Genomic DNA, 19,967 nt, shown 5'->3' on the forward strand with positions numbered 1-19,967 from the left:
TTCGTGCAGTTGTGAGGTGGCCCAATCAAAGGGTACCACATGGCCCTCTATGATTGGTCAAAATTTTTTGTATGGCCCTGAAGGCCTCGATGGGGTTTGACCCCTCGACTTGCCACATCCAAACTCCGTCCTTTACTATTGGATCACACAGTGTTTCTTGACATATATAGACGCCGGGTTATATTTCGATTCATTATAATTTGTGTGTTGGGAGGAGAGGCTAGGCGGTGGGCCCTGACCCTTAGTCATGCCATCCCCTTATGTCCATAGTGCACGGTGAAAGGGAGAGCGTTGGGCACTTGGCCCTAGCCCAGGTTACATTACCGACATATGCCCACGACGGAAGGAGCTAGCGGAGAGGTCGTGGCTAGAAGCCCTGGCCCATGGTCACGACCGACCACAGGACCATCAACGCCACAAAGGGGAGTTGAGCGGAGTCAGAGCTCCAACCTTGGGAATATGGGAGCCCATACAACTATGGGCGGGAGAGCTAAGCTAAGCAAAGGGGCTGGGCGGATAAGCCTTGCCCCTGGTTCCCGTAACTGTTATATGACCATCGACGACAAAACGGAGGGAGGAGCAGGTGGGGGCGGGTAGTTGACCCTGACCCTCAACTACATTGATAACATTTGACCTTATTTCGGCGAAAAAGGAGCCAATGGCGGCGGGGGTGGACAGTTGGCCCCAACTCTCAACCTTATGCGCTCCACGTGACCCAATTTTTGTGCATAGGGGTTATTGACAAAATTAAAGAGGCAAATAAATGGTAATTTCTGCGGTGGGAATCTCGTCGATCTTGGGCAAAATTGTCGCTCGACGGACTGAGAAAGGGCGAAATTATCGCACAGTTAGCAGGTTTTGCCAATTTGTAGGACATGTAGCAGTGCTTGGCTTGGAGAAGCATATCTTGCACAATTTTTAACCTTTTTGAGCTTAAGAAGAGCCTAGATGGATGTTTTTGAGTGTCCTGGACTCAATAGCAGCCTCAGTTTTTTGATTTGAGCAATTTATGATGGACTTTTTGCAGAATCAAGTCTTTTAGTGCTAGAGGCAGAGTCAATTTTGAAGCAGTTTGGAGGCATATTTGAGCATAGAGAGAGCCTAGTTAGAGGTTTTCCAGCCTTCTAATTTCATCTGCAACAACTGTGCTTTTGTAGAGCAGCTCCTTTAAGTCATTTCTCAATGTGTTAAGGAGAGAAGCCCTTTTTAACTCTTCATTGTGGAGGAGTTGCATGTTTATGCTTTTCATTTCTGATGGAGTATAAGGACATATTGTGTGAGAGTCCTTTTTATATTGACATTTTCATGACTTGCTGCAACGAGTCATTTTTCCGAGTGAGATTTTTTGTAGGAGAATGTTTTTTGGTAGGAGAAACAAGCCACTCTACTGTCAACAAGTTGTATGTACTCATTTACTGCTGAAATCAATATATCGGTCTAGCTGTTGGAGCAGGCCCGAAGATGTAGCCCAGGAGGGGTGAACTCCATCATTAAATGCTGGTTTCTTCCCTTCATGTTTATCATTTTGAGATGCATGTGTACTTGTTTCTCTTTAAAGTTCATGTGGAAAACTTAACTCATGTTTTGAAGAGGTTGTGAAACTTGTTTACCTTTAAAGGCCCATTTTGTTAACTTGCAAAGTGTCAAAGGACGGTTAATTTTTGATAGGAGGAAGTTCCCTCCATTTCTAGATCAACGATGAAATCATCTCATAATCTATCCCAATCAAGAGGTTTCTCTTGTGTTACGAGGTCCTTGATGAAAGGAGCCCATGGTTTGGTGAAGCCATTTAGGGTCATCCTTACCATCTCTTCGTCTGACACGACTTCCTAAATTGTGTCCAACTCATCACAAACTTGTGTGATCTTGGTGAAATAAGTAGTCACTATATTTGATTTGGTCATCTTGATGTTCTTGAGCATTTTTCTCAACACCATCTTCTTATTGGCATTATTGCTTGGTATAATTTTGTCAGATCCTCCACATCTCCCTTGCCATATTCTTCTTAGATATAGGAGAAATCACATGGTCCTTCCCTGCATCCAAGATAATTCTTCTGGCTTTCGCATCCTTTTATTGCGGATGGCTAGATCTATAACATCTGTAGGTGTGGTGATTTTTGTGCTAACAAACTCACTCCCATGTGCAATTCTCCATGAGAATTAGTGAAACCCTTGCCTTCCAACTCACCCTCAAACCTCATATTGATTTTCATTACCTTTCCAAATTTGAAACGTAAGTAAGAGGTTTTGCCTAGTCCTTTAAGCACCCAAATATGAAATTAATCTATTTCCACTCTACAATTGTTGTTTGCTCACAGTGGCCTTGTTGTTTGACAAATCTCCTAGACACCTTATAGTGTCCCTGCCATGACCCTTTCTAACTACAGTGGCACACTATTCAATCCTGTACTAGCTCTGTGATCACATTGTTGTGTTGTTGTATTGACTTTCAACACTACTGCACAGTGACTTCCCTAATTAATGACTACCATCTTTCCCCATAACGACTTGTCACAACTGCCTATCTCTTGGCCTCTTGTTGTGCCCTGTCTCTAAAGCGGGTTCCCTTGTAGTGGTTGGTCCCTACTACGTGGCCATACCTTGAACAACTCTCGCCCCTTTTCAAATTGATGGCCACAATTGTGGCCTCTACGTCGACAAGGCTTGACACAGTTGTTGCATGCCTACCTATGCAACCTGACACACTGTTCACTTGTAATATTGTCTTTGTCACCTAGAGTCTATCGATTAGCTTGATGGCATTGCTCCAGTTTGTTGTTTACACCTTTGGTTGCATGGGATGTCTAGATGCTTGGCAAGACCCATAACGATTTGTAGTGCTCTGTGGTCTCCCCTTGCCTTGTTGGCCCATTGTTAATAATTGCTTGAAACTTCATGTTGCAACTTGCAACTTTGTTCCCTGGTGCCCTTGCATCTGTTTTCCCACACAACCACCCTGTCGTTGGTTGACTCCTCCAATAGTCCTCATATGCAAGCCCCATCACTTGTGTTGGCTGGCTTGTTGGGCCTTGGATCTTGCCTTGAGCTTTGGCATGTCTAGTCCCCAACTCAACCTATGCACGGTTTTGACTCCTTGCATCGCAATATGACAACTCTTCTTGTTGGCTTGTGTCAGACTATCAATTGTCGATTGTGGTTGGTTGACCTTGCTCTGCACGATTCGACAGCTGTTGGGACCAATCCTCGTTGTTGTGCTACTATGATGACGTCTCCACATGAGTTGGTGGCTCATTGCTACGCTCTGCCACAACTCATATTTTCCCTATGAAACCTTCAACCTTGCCTTCGTTCTATGGCTTCTGTTAGCCTGTCGGCCCTAATGAAAATTCTGTTAGCCACTTCAGTTGGTAGCCCACTAGTCGCCAAACTTCACTTTTTTTATTTTTATTTTTTGTCTCTATAACCTTTGCACAATTTTGATCTCGAAGGAATTATTTTTGCTGTCTTTCTCAACAACTACTTCGTACCAACATACAACCTTCATGATCCCGTAAAAAAATGTTTTCTGCCTTGTACAGTTGTGGCCAAATTTGGCCCTTGGAACGCCCTATGCAAGCTTGATACTCTTGAGATCGATCTTTAGAGTTTTCGCTCCAATACCATGTTAAATTTTCCTTTGAACCTAGCACGTTGCTACCCACCAAAATGGGTGACACCATAGGAGAAAAAATGTCTCCTTCATTTGACAGCTAGCCAACCAACAACCCCTAACAACGACTATTTGACGATGATATGCCATGTGCCTCTGCCATTTGCGTTAGACCACGTGCCTCTCAGCGCTTGACATTTACACTTGGATGAAGGTGGACTGCTACTAAAAAGGTAATTTGATCATATTGCAATCGGGTGCTTACACTTGTTTGTTTTGGTCATTTAGTATGAATAAAGGGGTGATCTGGAAGATTGACCAATCTTGATTGTAATTTTGTTCTCTCACATTACCATGGGGTTTAAACCCTAGTCCAATGGAAAGTCCCTTGAGGCCCCTTAGGATTTTAGGAGGGACACTACTTTGAAAGTCATGATTGAGATAACGTGTTAATTAACCCTTGTACCATACTTGAAACTTTCCATCACACATTACAAGCCCCATATATCACCTCCATTCTTCGGGTTTAACTTGTCATTGGTTCCTTGGGATTTGGAACCCATACGTTCACTCCTTGAGTAGGGCCAAAAAACCTTTCCCTAAAGGTTATTGTAGCTAAAAGAATGAAAAAGCATATCATGGCCACAACAAAAGTAAAAGAGAATCAAAATGCAAAAGATGGCAGGGACCAGTGAAACAGGACTCGCCGATTCTGGCGATTAATCGCGAGTATGAATCGGCTCGTTGGCAAAAAGATCCGGTTCGAAACTTTTCGGGTCAACTCGCGATTCTTGCGATTTACGCGACTCTGCCGTTTTTTTGGCGAGTCCCGCCAATTTTGCATAGGGTTTTCGGCTCCGGTTTCTGACTGACGCGTTTATAACGTGCGTCGTGAACGGTTTAACGGGCGTAACTGGTGTTTCTGGCATCTGCGGCAAGGATATTCTGGTGATACCGTGATTCACAGTCCCGACTCCGTCTTCAGTCGACAGACTCGACACTCGACACCGCAGCATTCGAAGCCAGTAAAATATAAAAGGTCTCTTTAATGTTTCTAAGCCCATCAATTAGGTTTATGAGTTCGTCTAAATATCGATTAATTTCTAAACTTTGGATTTGGATCAATATTTTGTCCCATATGAATGGAATAAAATCAGGGTATAGAATAAAAACGAGTTAAGCGACAATGATGCTGTCCTCAGTTTTGCCTCAGCCACGTTTGGGCCCGTTGCTAAAGACTACTCTCGAGACAATTCTTTAAATTAGAAGGGAAACCGTGAATCTGTTCGTCTCATCCGAATTACCGTAACGCGTATGGTAAAAATGAAAAGAGCTTTGGCATGACAAGGTACTATTTAGAATAGATCAATAGGGCTAGGGAATACAGAAAATATTGTGATTGCCACATGCTCTAGTTATTTTTTCAATATTTTTTGGAAGATATGATCACTTTTCAAATTCATGAAAAATACAATCACTTTTCATATTATTGGCAATTAAATATATGTTAATGTCTTCTCTATCGAACACCGCCAGTTTCTTGAGTCATTATTTAAATTGAGAAATATAAGAAGAAGAAAAGATCCCAAAACTCATCAAGCATGGGTTGATGTCTATATGCCACAATCGAAGCTATAAAACTAGAATCCAATATATTATTGGACTACCCATAATGTATTCAAGAAGGGAACCTAACATAGAAAATATGGGCAAAGTAACTGTCAGAATGATACCTAGTTTTATGCCTATTCATATCACAAAAAAGTGAGTATGGCTAATATGAGTAGTGGTGGTTCAACAAATACACTAAATACAAGATGCATCATTCACAACTATCATCACATTAGCACTTGGGTTGGGTCGAACCGTAATCATGAAAGCCTCCTACTCAAGACTCAGTGCTTTGGATCATGTGTGGACTCATAACATATATGAGATACTTATTTATTCATGATATTTTGGACATCTATTGATATTATGCATTGTTTGGACATACCTTTACCCAATATTAATGAAAAATGGTTTTTTTAATTCAATATATGTGTATATTTTTAATTAATGAATTCAACGATTTTTTCCCGATTTTTTCCCGATCCGATTAAAACTCTTCGCTCTTTTGCCTCGCCGATTTATTGTCGATTCCGAGTCTGGTAACATTGGCAGGGACTTAAGTTAGCGCATGGGAAAAAGCCTAGCACGAGCTCTACCCTCCTCATATAGCCTTCACTCAGTTTCTGAGCACATGATTCTGCATTACATAAAAAATTAACCCTTGCATGCCTCAACCGTTATGAACAATAATCCGACTCATCTTAAGAGGTAATAAAATTGCTACATCATAAAAAGCAAGCTCTAACCCTTGAGATATATGCAGTAATACAAGGAATAATCAAGAAGAAGTAAAAGGCGCACAAGTGGGATGGAAAAGTCAGGGCGAGCAAGTAACTCATGCCTCCACGATTGCTCCCTCCTTTACATTCATACACTCAGGATGTGGACACCCCATCAGTTGGTCCCTTTGACCATGGCACTTAGCCATGATGCCTTTCCTGTTCATTACTACATTATTTATACTAACACCTATTGATTGAGGGGTTGACCTTGGAATTGTCACTTCCTCTTGAGGGTTGGAGCACCTAATAGGTTTGACCATTAGCCATTTCTATCAAAGTAGGGGACACTTTTATGGGACTTTGTCTAGTTAGATATTGAAGTTGATTCTTATTTGAAGTATTAATATGCCCTTAACATTCAAGTGTGGTCCACTTAGATGCATTATTGATCTTAGTCTCTAATGGATGGTTGCTTGCACTTGAGTTCATGATGTTTTTGTCAAGGTGGTCCACAACAACTCAGACCTTGAGCGCACCCACTCGATAGGAACATAGGCCTCTCAGAGAAGTATATGGCATAACAGATGCAACATTGAGAGACTGGAGCCCCTTGATAGCATGAGCAAATGTTACATGTCCCAGAGTACCCTCAAGACCTAGGACATTGGTCAACTTTGACTTGGCCTTGAGGATTCTTCATGATGACATCATTGAACTTAATGTGCCCCTAAGTTAGCCTTGACACAACTTGATGGACAAGACTTGATTCAGAGCCCTGATGAGGATGGTATCCCATTGAGAGACTAGGGACAACTTGTTGCGCTTGAAGAAGCCCTAATGCTGGAAAGCAGGAGGCCTTATTTGACTATTGGAGACCCATGGAGACCACACGAAGGCACCCTAAGTACACTCAGGACCCCATAGGAATATTTGAGGTGGATACAAGGACATTTATCAAATTGTGGATGATCTAGGGACTTTGACACTTTCAGACGCTTCAACACACCTTGACATGGCATTTGGAGCCCTAAAAGGGCATGACATAAGAAACTAGAGAGGCTATGACTCACACGTGTGGTCATTTATGGTCTAACTTGTCATTAGCTAGTGGGTTGGCTTGTAGTGCAAGTTCATTTTATGTCTAACTTGTTATTAGGGGCTTCATTAGGCTAAAATAACTTGAGGTAGACCTCATATAAATAGAAGTCACCTTCATTTCATCTTCACTTTGTCGATCAATTCGACCCTCTTGGAGATTTCATACTAGCTGAAAGTTGTTTTGTATCTGATGGAGGTGTAATCTATTGTGGAGATTTTGCTTATGGAGCTGTTCTCTTGTTTTGGAGATGTCATTTTGGAGCAGTAAAAGATTGGTTCATGCATTTTTTTTGTAAATATTCTTTGTATTTGAATATGTTTTATGGTGATTGCATGGAATGGATATTGTTAGGGTTTCTATGTGCTAGTAATTATTGAAAAATTTTCTATGAAATCTTGGCAATGGTATTGTATGTATTACACTTGTAGAATTTGTGTGACAATTCCATGAGTGATTCTTCATGTTAAGATCTCCTCATTGACTTTGCTCCCTCATAAAGTGACAACTAGGGTTTCTTATTCCCCTACTCCATCCTAGGGTTTAATCACTTTCTCCTAAGTGAATCTCCCTCAAATTCCATTACCCAAGGTCAAGGCACTGACCTTATTCACATTGTTTATCACACCCTCACTTTCAAATCACATTCTTCTCCCCATTGTTTGATTTTCCACCTCTTAAAGAAAACTGCTACACTAGGGTTAGGGTTAGAATTCAACTAAGGTTAATGCATTGCCTTGTGGAGGGATTCAACACATCGTTGTGAGGTCATTGCTTCAAAGTCAATCTTTTCCCATTGCTAATTCTTCCATTTTAGGGCTAACGTCCTTTGCCTTGGGTAATTTCTGCCCTAGAAAGCCCTAGTTTTTCCCCTAGGCTTCAACTTGGGGCTTGTTGAAGGCTTGTGGTTCCTCAAGGTGAGCATATCTATAAATTCGTGCCTTTTCTTGACCTTGTGATCCTAGACACACCTATTGACCTTGCCTATTCCAAAAACCCTATGTCAGTTTGCGCCCTAATTAGGCTGCTTGGAGCAATGTTGCAGGAAGTGGCCCCCCACGGTTCCAAGCCCCGAAGCGTGTCCCCTGCGGATGCGTCTAAGAAGCTTCCCCGGAAGCGCGCTTCTGCCTGATTTTGCCACTTCTTGGAATTTTCCGAAGCGTGGCTCCGAAGCGCGATTCTGAACCTCCGAAGCGCACTTCGTACGGCGCTTCGGGCGTACGAAGCGTGGCGCTTCGCAGGGCAAAGCGTACGCTTCCGTACGATTCCCGTGGGTCCACCTTGGGTTAGGGTGAGGAATGAAGGCAAAAAAAATATAAAAAAAATATAAATATAGCAGATGCTCCCTCATGTTAATGTTAAATTCTTAAAGTAAAAGGATGAAAAATGAAAAATAAAGGAGAATGTCACTTTATTTTTCATTTTTCATCCTTTTACTTAAATTTTTAACATTACCATGAAATGACTCAGGATGTTTGAGAGTGGTTCCAACCTCATTGGACTTCATATGGAGAAAATAGAATTTCATATCCTCTTCAAAATTCAGCAGACTTAACAGTTTTCAGGAATTCAGGATCAATGGGATTGTGGCATTTCATTAGATTATATCAAGTATGAAGGTATGCGATTAGCATTTAATCAAGAGCACCAAGCCTATATGTACCCTAGTGTTGGTGGTGTTAATTTTTGAACTCCTTTGTCACGCCCTTAGCAAAAAATTACCTTTCAATCAAGTCAAAATCATCGATCAAGCATGTTAAGCTTTTTCTACCATATTTTAAGTCTTGAATTAGGTAGTTTGATCAAAATTGGGCAATGTTGACTAATATCCCTAGACAATCGAGGTAGAGGCAAAGGCTAGACAATCTAGATTCTAGATGGTTGATGCTTGAATAATTAATCATTAATGTACAATGGATGCTATAGCTATCTTGATTTATGCAAAAATATGCATGTTTTCATGTCTTCTACAACTAATTTGGTATTTGGGATGTTTGTTTTGAGTATAAATGCAAAAAAATCTAATATGTATATATATATATATATATAGCAGATGCTTCGCTTCCTAGATTTTTGGAAAATGACGCTTCTGCATCCCCGCTTCCAAAAAAATGTCCCCGCTTTGTCCCCGCTTCGTGCAACATTGGCTTGGAGGATACACAATTCCTGGTTTGAGCTAGTTGAGCCTTTTCTTAGGTAGAGTATCTCTCCTAAGCTTATCCTTGTCACCTCTAACCCTTGGACTTGATATATCCTTTAGGTGACCTAACATAAGGAAGGTTCTCTTGTGGTGAAAGTTCACTAAAGAAGATGTAGTGGTTGTGGTGACAATGGGCCATACTTCATAGTGTTGTCACTTGGTATAGCTCTTGCGTTTTTAGCTCCCCTCACAAGACTTGCTTGATTTTTAGTCAACATACTCGACACTTTATTAACCTTGCAGATTACAAATCTACTGAATAAATGCACAAGTAGGTTTTTAACATAATTAGCAGAAGCAAAATTACACCAATCTCAATCGCATGTGACAAATACAAATTCTTTCCAATATACCAGTTTCTCATTTATCACCCATTTAAAAGCTACTTGGGCTCTCATCCTGCAATAATGGCCCAACTGAAGAGAGTACAATTACAACATACCTTAGATTTGATCTAACACAACAGGCCCAAGTTCTATCCTCGGTCTCCGTGGTTGATCCAGATCTCCTATGCGACACTATTGCACTTTCCTCGGACCCGACACACTAGAATGGAAGTCTTTCAACACTCACCACCGAGATGCCTCTCTCAATGTTGTGTTGTTATATGGTGTCTTTCTTCTCTCCTTAGTGTTTCTTTTATAACTTTACATGAATCCTTAATCCTAATCACATGAGATCAAAGGATGAGATTAAAACATAATCACTAAAGTAAATTATTTACTTTTCATAAGTTTCTTTAGCTCAATAGGCAACATAATTAATTATGTGCTTTTCCTAAGTTATGATAGTCACTTGCTCATACTTGAGAAAATGTCATAAGGAGACTTTGGGTGACTTCGAAACACCTAGACACTTAGGCCTGTTTAAAAGTACCTACCCGAGCTACAAACATCAACATCTAGTGTGCGTTAAACTTTGTGAATATATATAGAGAGAGAGAGAGAGAGAGAGAGAGAGAGAGAGAACACTTTAGGTCTAGTGCCCTAATTGACTTGAATGTCTTGCACTACTGGAGGTTTAGAGTCTTTAGCGCATTGGGTGATGGTGTTGTGGAGACTTGGAGACCTTAGCACCCTCTCAAAAAAGGGATTGTGATCTGAGGGGGGGGGGGTTTGGAGACCCTATCCCACAACTGTGCCTGGCATATTTGCTTGTAAGTTGATTTCTTCATTCCGTAGGCTATGATACACAACTTTGATACCATTTGGTAAGATCATGCTTGACATCAAATAATAAAGACTAGAAATGACTTGCAAGATAAAAGAGATAAATAGAAAATTAAGAGAAGATAACAAAGAAAGAGGTTCTTGTAGTTTAAAAAGATATGCATTTAAACACAACTTGAATAGAGTCCAAAATGATCAATGGTAACTGTGTCAATGGGTTAAGGGATTAGTCAAATCCCACTAGCACAATTGGATTTCGATAGATAATTAGATTCATTTTGTAAGGTAGCTACCGTTAGAAACTCACAGTAGTCAAGGGAAGAGACACCAAAAAAAATCCAACCATGTTAAGGGTTAGTGTGGCCTAGGCCAGGTGCCATCATTGAGTGATTTTGATGGCTTAGATGCCCCTAGGTCATGGGTTTCTTAGACCACAGGCTAGTCTGGCAAGTCATGGACATGTTAGTGAACAAAACAGAAAAAACAGGCTAGAGATTAATCATCTCTGATCATGTGTCAATAGGGATGTGATCCTTATTTGATAGATTAGACACCAACTACTAATTATTTTGCTTGGTCAACCTCCATCTCCTTGAGCTGCAAGTCTCTTTCTTTAAGCAGCGTGCCTCTCCATAATATCCTCAGACCACCAGTTATTTTGTAAGTTTTGTATGGTACCAAGAGAAGAATTCAGGACAATGAAAGCTAGCATAGTTTTGGATTTAGAAAGGGTATTTTTTATTTTTATAGAAATGACAGCTTAAAGGGCATATTTTATTTTTACAAAAATGACACAACTGAAAGGGCATTTTTTTATTTTTGCAAAAATGACAACTGTTGCCCATGTTTCTTCCGTTTAAATTTGTTTAAGCTACAAAATGTTCTTTTTTCACAAAATAACCTTTTGTTGCTGTTCTCTCCATTTTATATTGTTTAAGCTACGCATTGTGTTGTAGTTTGGGCGCCTTTTAATTCTCTTAAATGGTGCCTGGCAGCACAGGCTTTGTGTGATAAGAAGTTCAAGATTCAGAAAACTGGATTATAATGGGAGCCAGCGTGGTTTTGGTTGCTGTCTCTATATCTCGTGGCTAGCATGGAACATGGGACATGTAGAAATTATGTTGTGGCTTTTCAATGTCGAGTTCTATTTTTTTTTGTTTGCCTTTAACATTTTTATGTTTTCTGAGAGTAAAACCACTGAAGATCTTGTGCTTGTGAAGATTATGGAATTTCTATCTTTTAACACGTCTCTCTCTATGTATGCAGATGTTTTCCAAAACAATATCATTTTCATCACTGTGTCAGAGTCCCCAAACCTAAAGGTAATTTTAGAGACTATGTGGGAGAAGATTGTTCGGAGGAAGAGACCAGAATTTCAGAATGTGGAGGAAGCACATAGAGAGCTGCAGCAGCAAGTGCTGAGGCAAGCCAAGCCAACTTTGGTGGTATTGGATGATGTCTGGTCTAGGGCAAATTTGGAAAAATTGTTATTTGAAGGGATAGGCTATAAGACCCTTGTGACAACCCGAGATCGTTCTATCATCCCCAAAACAACTTCCACTCAGCTTTATGAATTGCCATTGCTGGATGATGATGATGCTCTGTCCCTTTTTTGCTTTTGGGCTTTTGGACAGAAATCAATCCCAAACACTGCTAATGAACATCTAGTCAAGCAGGTATAATCCTATTAATGTGCATTATATTACTGTGTTGAGTTTGGTGGTGATTACAATATATACCATCACTCGAAATGTCCCTAACTATAGGCCATTATTATAGTGTTATATCCTTATGATGGGATTTCTTTGCACATTAATACTTATGATGAGATTCCTTTCTGCATTAATACTTATGATTGGATTTACTACATAATCACATGTACTCAATATTCCTTTAGTAGAATATTTTTTCAACAGAAAGTATTCATTACATTCATCTTCATAAGCCATAAAACAAACACTGTGATTGCACTTTAAAGCATATTAGTTCATGCTTCAACAACAAAATATGTGTTTGATTGGTTTTTCTACCCATAGAAGTTGCACTTATGGTTATAGTTGTATACATGACAGGTGCAAACACAATGTAAAGGTCTGCCACTTGCTCTGAAGGTGATAGGAAGCTCTTTGCATGGTGAGCCTCGTCCGGTGTGGGAGAGTGCCAAGAAGAAACTATTAAATGGTGAATCAATATCAGATTATCACAAAGAAGGGCTTTTCAAATGCCTAGAAGCCAGTATTGATGTCCTGGACGAGGAAGCACGAGAGTGCTTCTTAGACCTGGGGTCATTTCCAGAGGATAGAAAAATCTTCGTGGATGCATTATTGGATATTTGGGTTTATGTGCGAAAGATGGAGTGGCATGATGCTTTTGTCATCTTGCTAGAACTTGCAAGTAGAAATCTGTTAAATTTAACAAGTAATCTCAGGTAAGTTTATTTTCTTCTGGTTGTTGTGTTCAAGCTCTTTGACCTCTGCTTCCTCTATCTTATACATTGTTGTTTTGATAATTGGGCCTGTAGGAGTCAAGCAATCAATTATGGAAGTGCCTCTGAGCTGTACTTTTCCCAGCACGATGTCATGCGAGCCTTGGCCCTAGATATGGCATCTCGAGATAGGATAGTTTGCAGGAAGAGGTTGCTTATGCCTAGAAAGGAGGAGAGTTTACCAGGGAAATGGGAGCTGTTCAAGGATCAATTGTTTGATGCTCAAATAGTTTCCATTCACACAGGTGGGTGATGTTAGCAATTTGCTTGGAGAATGGTAATTCAGTTTATTCAAAATATCAAAATCAAAAGTATTGTATTCGTAAATGCTGTTTTTTTCTTTCTTGCTTCAAAATTCAGGACTAAAAAATATTGTATTGGGAGTTGCTGTCTTTTTCCTCAGTCCTAGTGTTTCATGCAAACCAACAAATTTAATCAAAACAAGATATAGGTTATGGATCAACTTAGAACCAGAAAGCCTTGTCAAGGAAATCATGGGCTTCTTTATCACAGAATGGTTATTTTGAATGTCTATATCTTTTCTCTTGTGATTGGTATTTCATGCTAAACAATCAGTTTAATCAAAAGGGTACATGTCCTGGATCAGGCCTAAAAACCAGAGAGACTTGCCAGATTAAGCAACAGGGTATAGGTTATGGGCGAGGCCTAGAAACCAGAGAGCCTTGCCAAAGAGATCTTCGGGGGCTCTTTATCATCAAATGGTCATTTTGGAAGCAATTCCTCTGAAACTGCACTAATCCAATAACGAAATTATTTTGAGAGTTATTTTACCTATAATATCAGAATTTGCTATTTCCAAAACCAGATATGATTCATGAACTAGTTAATGATGTGTCTAGGATGCTTTTTTTTTTTTTTCTCTATTTTTCTTATATAGACAAAATGCTCTCTAATTTTGCTGCTTAGGGGCGCTAAGCAATCAACTTGAGAGAAAATTATTTGTTTTTGTTAAATTTTTTGCCATATTCACAAATTGGATTATCACTCCGTGATCTGCATGAACTAATTAGCGACCAATTTCTAGGTGTAGGTGCTTGATATCGAACATCTTAGAAAAGATGTGAAGTGTCTCACAATGTATATTTTTGTAATTGGACTTGGCATTTGTAGTTTACCTGTGCAGGAGCAATGGAAGAGTATCAGTGGTGTAAGATGAATTTTCATGAGGCGGAGGCTTTGGTTTTACTCTTTTCTGCAAGCAATTACTTTCTTCCATCGTTTTTGAATAAAATGAGAAAATTGAAAGTCCTCATAGTATTCAATTACGGGTCCAAGAGAGCCACAGTGAAGGGTCTGCCATTGCTATCATCACTCACTCAGCTCAAGACTATTCGTTTGGAGAGGTTGATTGTGCCCCCACTTCAAGAGCACAGTAAAGTCTTACAGAACTTAGAGAAGCTATCTTTGAGCTTATGTGAAGGGCTTGGAAATATGTCCAGGTTCAATGGCATCCAGTCGAATCTAAAGCTTCCCATAATGCTAGATTTTAACATGGATCATTGCTGTGATTTGGAGGAGTTGCCCCTTGGCATTTGTGACATGTCTTCAGTTCAAAAGTGGTCTATCACTAACTGTCACCTTCTTCGAAAGTTACCTGATGATTTGGGGAGGCTCAGTTCTTTAAGAATGTTAAGAATATCTGCATGTCTAGGTCTGAAAGAGCTTCCAGCATCTATTGGAAAACTTGGGAAGCTGGAATATATAGACATTTCTCTATGTGAGTGCTTGAAAGAACTTCCCGAGGAAATAGGGCAGCTAAAGAAACTCGAGGAGCTTGACATGAGAGAGTGTTCTCGGTTGAGGAAGCTGCCTAAATCAGTTGGAGGGCTTAAATCTCTAAAGCATGTTATATGTGATGAGAAGATTGGGCAGCAATGGAATCGTCTGAAGAGCTGTTCTGCTACCATGGATCTTAGAGTTGAAATTGTAGAAGCACACTTCAGCTTGGATTGGTTGGATGGTTAAGATCTCTCTTAAACATGATGCCAAGTGCAAGTAGACTGGTAAGATATCAAGATATAAGCTTAAAGTTTCCTATTAATAAAGTTTCCTTTTAATAACATTTGATTCTCATATGGGTGTCTGTTCAATGTTAGCAGATCCTCATATGGGTGACTCTTCAATGTTAGCAGTGCATATTTTTTACATCGAAGTGTATCTTTTTTGGACAAATTTTCAGTTTATGACTTGCGCTCATCATGGCAAGGTTTCTGTTGTGCAGGATCAGGACGAGTGCACACTGCAAACATGTTATCCATGTTCCACTGGCATTATTGGCCCTTCAGAAATTAGTTATCCAAAGTTTCTGTGTAGTGTGTCTAGTCCTGCTGGTATAGCTAAATAAATAGTCATAAAGAATATAAGTGTGTATCTAGAGTCCTCATCGTGGTAAAAGTAGGGTGTCTAGTTGTGATCGTAACATTAAGGACCTTTTAAATATTGTATTAAGAGTAAATGACTTTAAATATTGTGTTTTAAAACTTTAAATATTGTGTTTTAAGATTAAAAGTTTGCTTAAGATTAAAAGTTCACTTCAACTTGTGGACAGAAGTTGGACAGAAGTGAATAAGGACAAATTTTTAATGGAATGGTGATGTGTGTAAAAATTTCAAAATTTGGTTTGTAGTTTTGATGTGTTATGATAACGTTCTATTTCTATTAAGATTAGAAGTTTTTTTTTTTTCTTTGTAAATGGGACTCTTGTTATCGTCACAATGACAGCTTCAAATTGCCACTAGACCACCACCAACGCTATGTATTCCTTTTTATGCCTGTTTTTGTGAATAGAAAAGCATTTTGAGATTCGTGAACATTATGATTTTGATGATTGTGATTTGAAAAAGCCTTTACTGCCAAGTTTGCTGAAGGTTAGAGGTTTTACTGGACTGTGTTTGAAGTTATTTGGAGATGGTGCAGTTATGCAGAAACTGATAAAGCCAAGTCACCAATGTTAATGTGAAGGTTGCGTAAGTGGGCTATTCGCCTTCTGTGCATTAGCTAAATACTGCTACGCTGCTAGGCTATGAATGAATTGGATACAATAACTCATGATCTCTTTGCAAATACACGCTCTTTTATCATGCTGTGTGTTGCTTTGTAGATCCCCACATGCTGTAGAATTGTAAGGTCCTTGATGCCTGAGACGAAAGTATGCTATCTTAATAGTTTGAATGCAGTGAGTTTCTGGTTTTTGTGTAACCTGGTGTAGATGCGTTTTTATTTTTCATATCCAACTTTCTGACCTATTCAAATATATTTTTTCATATATATGGATCAGAACATATTTTTGCTCTATGCAGGCTCTGCTGTTCGAAATTTGTTTTGACCTATTCAATTATTATTTTTTATATGTATATGGATCAGAACATATTTTCACTCTATGCAAGCTCTGCTGTTCGAGATTTGTTCTAAATGCTTGATCGATTCCTGCATGATGGAGGTTTTTGATTGCACAGCTGTTTTGGAACTTGATTGCATAAAACTTATTGAAAGGCTCTCTTTGAATCAGTGGAGAAATGGAAGTAGATCTGGGCCTGCTTGGCTCAGATTCTTTGTTTCTGACTGCCACATGGAATCCATTTTCTGATATCTGTATAGAATCAAAATGCGATGAATACCTATTCCCTTTCCATGTGGGTTGTGAGCAGTGCATCTGGCAATTCCTTAAAAATTCAAGACATCTGATGCAGCAGTATGGGAGGACGAGTAACAGTAAGACTGCTACATAACAAGCCTATTGAAAGCAATCAAACTCAACATTCAGCTGCAATAACTTTTCAAGCCTAGCTGACAAATAATTCCATCTTATGGTAAAGGTAACGAGATTGGCCCTTGTTACGCAATTGAGAGAGATTGGCTCACGGGTTGTGGATCCTGGCTGCAATCATTTTCAAGACGTGCTGCATATCTCCATTTCATGGTAATGGTCAAACAAGATTGACACCAATGCGTTCCCTGGAGGCACGGGAAAAACATAAATAGCTTGGAAGAGTTCAGTGAGAGATGGAAGAGGTCGGCCTTCAAGGGGATTTGGTTTCCTTCCTCCTTTGAGTGGCACAAATTTGTGTGTATAACAAAAGTCAGAGATGCAAGTGTTGATGTTTTGTTTCTGCAAATGGAGAAGTAAATTTGAGACAGTAACTTATGATCAGTCGGAGGTGCGGTGTCCGAGCCATGGAGATGGAGAAAGAATTAGAGTTTTGAAATTGCTTCTACAAATGGATTTGAAAGAAGTAATTATAACCCATCAGAGTCACAGGGTCTGAGGTATAAAGACTGAGAAAGAATTTAGAAAGCCATAAAGAGACAGAGAGAATTTGTAAAGACAGAGAAATTAGTTCTTGAAATTGTGTCTACAAATGGATTTGAAAGAGTCCAAGCCATAGTGTCCAAGATACAAAGATGCAAAAAAAGTTTAGAAGGCTTTAAGCAGATGGGGAAAGAATTTGGAAGGCCCAGATACATCGAGGGAGCAGATAAAAATCAAACTTTGAATTAAATGAGGGAGTTGCAGCTCACAGGTGTGTACAGCACTTGGGAGACTGCACTCAAACAAAGAGGAGACTCTCTCTCTCTCGTTCACTTTACGTTACATCAAATGAATATTACAATATTAAATACATCACTGAAAATTAGGTAGCTGTGAACAACCTCCTAAACTCTAGGAACTAATCCTAAACTAAGGAGATGCATTACAACCATATAACCATTTCTCCATTATTTTTAACTCCCCCCCTTAATGGAGAAAGGGTTATTCTGCACTCCTAACATCCCTCTAAATAACTCAAACTTTACTCGCCTTAGAGGCTTAGTAAAAATATCAGCTAAATTATCACAAGTGTTACAATACTCCACACATTTCTTTTCACTGTATCTTTTCTCGAACAAAGTGAAACTGAGTGTCAATATGTTTAGTATTTTTATGGAAAACTGGATTGTATGCAAGCTTTATTGTGCTCTGGTTGTCAGTTTTGATGCTGGTTGCTTCTTCTGTCCTTCACCTGCATCGCTAAGCAATCTCCTCAACCAGAGGGCTTCGCATGTCGCTGCACACAACGCCTGGTACTCAGCTTCACATGATGATAATGCTACAGTACTTTGCTTTTTGCTACCCCACGAAATAACCCCGGATTCAATACTAAATGCATAACTTGTGATGGATCTACGATCATCCAGGTCACCTGCCCAATCAGAATTTGAATAACCTGCTAAAGTAACATCAGAAATGTCAGTGTATAAAATACCATAATTACAAGTACCACTAAGGTACCTCAACACACATTTTGCTGCAATCCAGTGACTTTCAAGTGGTTTGGACATAAACTGGCTTAGCACACTAACAGAATATGCGAGATTAGGTCTAGTTGTCATGAGATATATCAAACTTCCCACTAGCTGTCTATACAAAATGGCATCCACCTGTTTTGTGCCATCGTCACTGCTTAACTTGAGATTCTGCTGTAATGGTGTTGCTGCTGTTTTGCACTGTTCCATTCTGAATCTTTCCAACAGGGTTTTGGCATACTTTCCTTGAGTTAGAAAAGTTTGACCATAATCTTTCCACACCTCCAAACCTAGGCAATAATGAAGATCTCCAAGGTATTTCATTTCAAATACCTGTGGCATTTGCTGCTTGATTTTTTTGATCAAATTATTTGCATTTCCTGTTATGATCATGTCATCCACATACAAAGAAATCAAAATGATTTGCCTATGTTTATTTATTTTGGTATACAGGTTTGGACTGTTGAGGCTCTTATGAAAACCATGCTGTATAAAAAATGAATCAATTTTCTCATACCATGACCTGGGTGCTTGTTTCAAACCATAAAGTGCCTTATGCAATTTACACACTAAATGCTCCTATCCCTTTTTCACAAAACTAGGAGGCTGTACTAAATAAATTTCTTCATTTAATTCTCCATTCAGAAATGCAGACTTAACATCTAGCTGGTGTAGCTTCCATTTATGTTTTGTTGCTAACGAAATTAGCATTCTAATTGTATTTAGTTGAGCTACAGGGGAAAAGGTGTCATCGAAATCTATTCCTTCTTGCTGTGAGTAACCGTTTGCTACCAGTCTAGCTTTGAATTTTTCTACACTCCCATTTGCATTTATCTTAGGTTTATACAACTACTTACATCCTATGGGGGTTTTTCCTTCAGGCAACTCAACTAAATCCCAAGTATGGTTTCTATATATTGATTCAATTTCCTCATGCATTGCAGCCCTCCATGCATTTGATTTACTTGCTTCTTCATAGTTTGAAGGTTTCTACAATGTTTAAAATTTTGGACATTAAAGCATAGCCTTTCAATCTTTCAGGTAGTCTAGTCTTCCTACCTGATCTTCTAGGTAGAGGACTTACCTCAAGTCTATCTGTTTCAACACTTTCCGGGCCTGCATCATCACTTATTACACTATTTGCTGCTACTTCTTCCTGTTTCTGCTCCTGCTCCTGCTCTTCATTTTCGTCACTGTTCATTTCTATTAGCAATGGAATGTGGCTATAACTGTTAGAGTCGTCATTTCCATCTTCACCCTGTTCATGAAAAATAACATCTCTGCTTGCAAAAACTTTGAGTCACAAGATTATATAACTTGTATGCCTTATACTCTGTGCCATATCCTACAAATATACATTTCAAGGCTTTGGGGTCTAAATTCTTTCTATCTGCTTTTGGTATATGAGCATAAGCTTTAGATCCAAATATTCTTAGATGATTAACTGTTGGTTTGAGTCCAAACAATGCTTCAAAGGGGGTTTTGAAGCCTAGACATTTAGTAGGACTCCTATTCTTTAAATAAACAGCAGTATTAATGGCTTCTGCCCAAAGACCATTCGATAGACCTTTACCTTGAAGCATAATTTTGGCGCACTCCACAAGAGTTCTGTTCTTGCATTCTGCTACTCCATTTTGCTGTGGAGTGTGTGGCACTGTGAATTGCTGCATAATCCCATGCTGCTTGCAGAAGTACATGAACTCTCCTAACCTGTACTCTCCCCCTTGGTCCGAGCGGAGAATTTTTATCCTCTTTCCTGTTTGGTTCT

General features: G+C 39.4%; 1 protein-coding gene across 4 annotated transcripts in view; it reads left to right on the top strand.

The window, feature by feature from the left end:
- Nucleotides 1–15,453, top strand: part of LOC149245473 (putative disease resistance protein At4g33300) — a 40,972-nt gene extending 25,519 nt beyond the window's left edge. For 3 of the 4 annotated variants that reach the window (XM_089457769.1, XM_089457770.1, XM_089457768.1), the window contains exons 2-7: nt 11,411–11,519; nt 11,677–12,086; nt 12,483–12,838; nt 12,932–13,140; nt 14,040–14,919; nt 15,138–15,453. In XM_089457769.1, coding sequence (XP_089313895.1) covers nt 11,504–11,519; nt 11,677–12,086; nt 12,483–12,838; nt 12,932–13,140; nt 14,040–14,881 — 1,833 coding nt within the window. In that variant the 5' untranslated portion in view covers nt 11,411–11,503 and the 3' untranslated portion in view covers nt 14,882–14,919; nt 15,138–15,453. The remainder of the gene's footprint in view (nt 1–11,410; nt 11,520–11,676; nt 12,087–12,482; nt 12,839–12,931; nt 13,141–14,039; nt 14,920–15,137) is intronic. The other variant, XM_089457767.1, reaches the window with a different exon arrangement.
- Nucleotides 15,454–19,967: the final 4,514 nt, after the last annotated feature.

This window comes from Pinus tabuliformis, chromosome 7 (genome assembly GCF_031772625.1).
Source record: "Pinus tabuliformis cultivar Carrire ecotype Pingquan chromosome 7, CPIR1, whole genome shotgun sequence".
NCBI lineage: Eukaryota > Viridiplantae > Streptophyta > Pinopsida > Pinales > Pinaceae > Pinus > Pinus tabuliformis.